We start from the raw sequence: 5,826 nt of genomic DNA, 5'->3' as shown, positions 1-5,826 counted from the left end.
AGGAACACAAGGAGGCAAAGGCACCCCATGCTACTGATGGAATCCCAAGAGAGAAAAGCCACATCCCATCCCTTAATAGTTAGTCCACACTTTGCGTATTAGGAGAGCCATGCTTATGTTTACAATTTATACCCTCCTGTCGTAATTAAAATAGACCTTCTGAATCCCAAATTTTCCAGCTATTACTAAGTTCTTATGCCATGGGACTATGATTAATTGACAACAAAAACATTTATCCTTTAAAAACCTCTGAGAGGAAGGCTGATACTTCTGTTATAGAGACCATTACGTAAAAAAAATCCAAACAAAAAACCCCTATATTCCTGTCCTCAAAACTCCAAAAACATCTTAAATTCTTCCTCTCCTGTTATACATACCAAAAGGATTAAATCCAACAGTTTCCCTCTCCCAATGAATACTAGAAGACATTAGGATTGTTTCAGGCCTATCTGAACCTTTGCAGCAGGTAGTTCCCCCTTCTGCCATTCCATCCAGAGCAATTCACACAAGCTTTCCTGGATGTAGTAAACATGAAACTCTGAAATGCTACCCAGAAAACAGCAGTGGGCTGAGAAACATACTGTCATCGATGGCCACCTCATTCTGCTCAGGATTATATGCATTTCAATATGCGGGGCTGAATGTTTTTACCTGCAGAAGGCATAACAAAACAAGCTGCACAAGTAATCTGCAAGTTACAGAATACAAGAAGTGCTCAAGAACTACATCTGCAACAAGCATATTTCAAATTCCTGGTACTGTACTACCTTTTTCTGTTACTCATTTACGGGAAAGAAATGTCCTTGCTTGTAAACATAAATGGAGATGAAGTGACTTGAAGACAGGTTTTAAATGAGAATTTAGAACTTTCTGACACCAATACATGTATTTTCTATGTTCTAAATGCTTGGAAGACTTAAGAACAAAAGAATACTAGCTATCCTGCAAGTAAGCCTCTCATGGAAGACTATAATAAGAACATTCACTTGTCTTTCCAAAAAAAGTAACTCTCATTGGAAACAAATTTATGTAATTCAAAAAAAACCAAACCCCCACAAAAAGACTCCAGCGGCAGCATGTTGTTGTTTCTGATTATACTTCACAAGAAATAATACAGTGTACTGAAGTTTTAATGATTTGTAAAGACAATTCCAAACAAGGGTAAAAGAATCAAACCCCATCAATTCTTTATGCACAATCTGCTATGCATTATTTTCATTTGGGAGAAGCACATGTAAATTTTCTGATGGAACGGGCAGAAAGTCAAAAAAGTGTAATACCCAGCTGGTTTCAACTGAAATTTAAGATCCTCAAAACTCCTTCAGGAAGACTCTGCCAAACTAATTTTTGCAGTAGAAGATTCCTCTGCCAAAAAAGTTAATTATAATAATGTCCTTAAAGCACATATGTACATAAGCAAATGTAAGCATATTTAAGATTTCCTCAAAATGTAAAAAGGCAACTGCAGTCATACTAATACCCAGCTGGTTTCAACTGAAATTTAAGATCCTCAAAACTCCTTCAGGAAGACTCTGCCAAACTAATTTTTGCAGTAGAAGATTCCTCTGCCAAAAAAGTTAATTATAATAATGTCCTTAAAGCACATATGTACATAAGCAAATGTAAGCATATTTAAGATTTCCTCAAAATGTAAAAAGGCAACTGCAGTCATACAAACAATTCCCCCAAGTAGTTGAGCACTCTTTCTTTCCTCTCAAACTGACACCTCAACGCTTAGCTAGAGCACAGCAATCATTTCAAAAGTTGCGCATCCATGAAAAACATGAGACAGCAATTTCTTCAGAGTCCCTCAGATCCTGGCACCAAGGTTCATCACCCCGATTTCAAGATTTTGGGATGTTGTTGGTCCTGGTAAAGAACACTGCTTTCTCAAACGGCACTGTGGAGCACTGCAAAGAAGTGTGATTAGCCACACTCACAAGAAACATTTCTAAACCTTCACAAGCAAAAGGTGACTAAAACGACCCAACCTGTTGTGATCAGGCCCCATTTCAGTGTATTTATATTCTTCCTGAATCTTCTCCTTTTGGAAAAACTGATTCAGACGTGCCTTGGCATTTTCCAAGGTCCAATTCCCATGAAGATCGGCATTTAAGTCCACTTCTGACTCCGAGGTCTAATATTGAAAAAAAAAAAAAACCCCACCCACTATCATTCACTGGTTTCTAACAAATTTCAGCTTTAAATGTCCTTACAACAGCTATTTGAAATGTCTTGTCTCGATGCTATCAAATAATGAAGACATTACAGAAAATGCTAAAAAGTGCTCAGTAATTCCTTGTTGTCACAACAAAGTGTCCACACAAAAAATTGAATATTCACAGTATCCAGAGTTATTTGTTTTGTTCTTAGCTCAAACATGTCACCTTTGCTAAAAGCCAGCAGGTAAATCTGCAGCTTAAGTTGAAACCATCAGCAAAATGTCAAATGAAAACTGCAAGCTTGATTATAAATGCTAATAGCAAATGAAAGGGAACAAAAGGCACCTCTTCAAGAACAAAAGTAAAGGAGAATTACACAGAATGACTTACTGCCTGCACTTCTTGCTCCTCTCTCTTTGAATAGTAATCATTCAAATTTGCACCCCGATCCCACTGAGCTCCGTGACTGCCAGAGTTTCCAGGTGCTGCACCTGCACCATTGCCTATGGCATGGAAAAAAACAAAGCCAGAGTAACACTCCCAAAACATGTTCTCAGCAATGGAGAGACCTCAACGGGACATGACCAGTCCCTCAGATTTCATGCAGTCATTCACACCCCTGCCTCAAAACTACAATGACTTCTAATTGTCTTCTGTCTGCAGAATTGTGCTATTTAGGAGAAAAATCCCCGCCCACATCTATGTGTAAATATTACATCCACATATGTGTAAATCACAGTTTTCAGTGTCTTACCTATTTCAGCCTTTATAATCAAATGCGGAGGAAGAGGTCCACCCAAAGTAGAGCTGGAATCAGTAACATCCCTGGCTGCTTTCTGTCCATCAGGAGTATCACCAGCTGCCGGCTAGGAAAGGGAATGAAGGGAAATATCAGCACATTCGTACTGAATGAGGCTCTTTACTACTTAATTAGAAAACTGTTCAGGCAGTTTTAGATCACACATCATTGTGCAACAGCTACCCCCAGTAGCAACACCCCTTTGAAAAGTGAAAGGAATACAACTGCTGAATATTTGGCTTTTTGTGAGCGTTCTGTAAGAAGATTTCCAACCAAAAAGTAGCCCTGACTTACTGAAGTTCAGTAATTATAAAATCAAGTGTTTCAGCACGCACGATAAAATAACAGACACCAGTCCCTGTCATACATCCAAGGCAATTCAACTATTAATGAGTTATGAACATACTTTGTGTACAAACACCTGTTGTAAGAAAACATGAATACCCTTAGGAAATGACCCAACGATGGTTAATCATTACAATGTGAATTCTCACCATTCTGAGATGTGTACATTTACCTAACTGGTCACACCACCTCTGCTCTATTCAAGATACAGAGCACATGATCCCTTTTCAGATCTAGCCATGCAACCCACTGCATTGCCACAAAACCAACAGGTACATCAGAAACAATACAGGTCCTGTTACCATAAGGCTTCACCAAGGCTAATGAGGCAGGGACTCTGCTTCCACTGATCAAACTATATTATCTTATATGGATATATCCTTAATGAGGCACCTGAAAAACACTCTGCCAACGCCTAACACGTAGCTTCATGCTTCATTCACTGTTCTCTAAAACTGCTGTAGTTATCTTCCTCCTTCGCTTTTACGTGACAGTCATTGCTGATACCTGCACAGTTTATAAAATGTCATGAAAAGCAGCGATCCTACTACACAAGGAGCTAAGGCAGAAAGCATTTATGGTTTAAAAAAATTTCCCATGTCTGGTTTGAGATGTGATTTTTTTAAAAAAAGTACGCAGTAGTATGTATCATAACATGCATTTGAAACAATTCCCAGTGTCAGGTGTCAGTATTCAGCATTCAAGTCATGCTGCAGCTTACACGGACTCTGAATTCTCTCCAGCCTCATCAGTTATGCAGAAAACACGCAGCTGTTTTTACCAGCTCAGCCTACAACATTCACTGCCTATACTCCAGCCGTCCAGCACTACAAGCCGAAATCATGCGCTTTCAGTCTTCTTCACCGCACACAGACTGAACTCCAGGGAAGAAATGCAGCCGGAGGCATGGCACTGCAATTAAAGATTAGTCTTTGGTAAGAAAAAAGAGCAGCTTACGCCAAACGCAGGAATTTCATCTCTCTTCATTTCATTCACCCGAATCAAGTAATTGACAAAGTCTCGAGCAGCGTTGCTCTGTGCATCCTTCTTGTTAGTGGAATTGCCCATGCCAATGTAGTTAAAGCCTTCCACTCGAACCTGCAAACAACAATACAGATCTGTGGCACTCACAAGTGAAAGGGTCTCGAAAAGCAGTAATACTGAAACACTAAATAGCAATTGCTAATCAGTTGCTACAGGAAAAGTAGTATTACTAAGTATTGTTTTACACATGCGTATATTTCTGTAGGTTTTGAATGTATACTTTACACCTATTAAAGAAAACACCCACAGTCCATTCTCAGCGAGCATGAGTGTTCCCCAAAACCGTGTTGAAGAAAATGAATCTGTGTAGGAAGTGATACTACCAACACACATAAGCAAACTCTGCCCAGGTTCACTTCCCTCAACCTTAATCCTAAACCCTCAGACAACAAGGACAGGAGTGATTTTGTGTGTCCTCTGCTGTAGCTCCACATTATTACAGCTAGTAATACGTATTTCATAAACTCAGAGACAAGCTTTAGAACAGCAACTTTATACCCTGCTAGCTTGCCTGACGGGCTGCTGCAAAACTTGATCACAGGAAACGCGTTCAAAATTCAGACTAACCAGACATTTTCCACATGTTTTTCTGCAACCACTGCCCCTCATCTTCAAGTTATTTTCTCTTTTTTTTTCACATTTACAGTCAGAAACTCCATTTCATTTCAGCTTGGTTAGACCTGATTTCCATTCTTAATTCTGCTAACCATGTAAACAGCTTTTTACTACAGCCACTTGTTCTTAAAACAAAAGGTAAGCAGACCTGCGTATAAAGTTCCAGCTAGCCCAAACCAGTTTTGCACAACACTGCTAATGCTAGACTACACTGCCCTTCACTGCTGCATCGCACTGGTAGCCAATACCCACCTTCTCATCAAACACCACACTTTATTTGGAACCTGTCAGGCAGAATACTAACAAAGAGCTTCTGCTTTCAGCGCCATCAATCTACCAGGACAACGGTATCACCAACCAAACTAACTGTACTGGGCTCACAACCATCGTACCAGACTGTGAAACATCAGTAAAAGACTGTTTTAATGAAGTCTATCCATTAAGCTTCTAGGGATGCTCAGAGAGCATCAACATACAAACCAGAGAATGGTTCAACAATGTAACTGTCCATACAGCCACTTCATCAGAGCAATGCTCAAAATGTTACAATACCTTTAAGATTGGTTTAATATCACTGTGCTCCTCAGTGTTGTTACTGGTGAGGAAGATCAAGGGGTTGGAAGGGTATAACGATAAACTCAGGGTGGTCAGTGCCAACCTATGGCATCACTTACAAACTAACGAGTTCTGCCTGTGGCCTCACGCTCAGCATCAGTAGCTTCTCAGAGTCAGCCTGAACTCAAAGCTGGCACATCCACAGTGTCTGGAGCCAGGAACAAGGCAACATCATGCCAGCACACAGACTAGCAGCCAATCCAACGGGGATTTTCTTTAACACAATGCAAGTTCAGCAGATGATCG

The 5,826-nt window shown here is 40.0% G+C and overlaps 1 protein-coding gene across 1 annotated transcript in view; it reads right to left on the bottom strand.

Annotated features, from left to right (window-relative positions):
* DHX9 (DEAH (Asp-Glu-Ala-His) box helicase 9) overlaps positions 1 to 4,404 on the bottom strand; it is a gene marked incomplete at both ends in the record, with an annotated part of 17,312 nt that extends 12,908 nt beyond the window's left edge. Inside the window, 4 exons of the mRNA XM_010154062.1 lie at positions 1,992 to 2,128; positions 2,541 to 2,665; positions 2,917 to 3,028; positions 4,264 to 4,404. Of these exons, the coding sequence (XP_010152364.1) occupies positions 1,992 to 2,128; positions 2,541 to 2,665; positions 2,917 to 3,028; positions 4,264 to 4,404 (515 nt within the window). The remainder of the gene's footprint in view (positions 1 to 1,991; positions 2,129 to 2,540; positions 2,666 to 2,916; positions 3,029 to 4,263) is intronic.
* Between the last annotated feature and the right edge of the window lie 1,422 nt (positions 4,405 to 5,826).

This window comes from Eurypyga helias, unplaced genomic scaffold (genome assembly GCF_000690775.1).
Source record: "Eurypyga helias isolate BGI_N326 unplaced genomic scaffold, ASM69077v1 scaffold22906, whole genome shotgun sequence".
NCBI classification, from domain to species: domain Eukaryota; kingdom Metazoa; phylum Chordata; class Aves; order Eurypygiformes; family Eurypygidae; genus Eurypyga; species Eurypyga helias.
The sequence above is the reverse complement of the archived record's forward strand: the minus strand, read 5'-3'. Positions and strand labels throughout refer to the sequence as shown.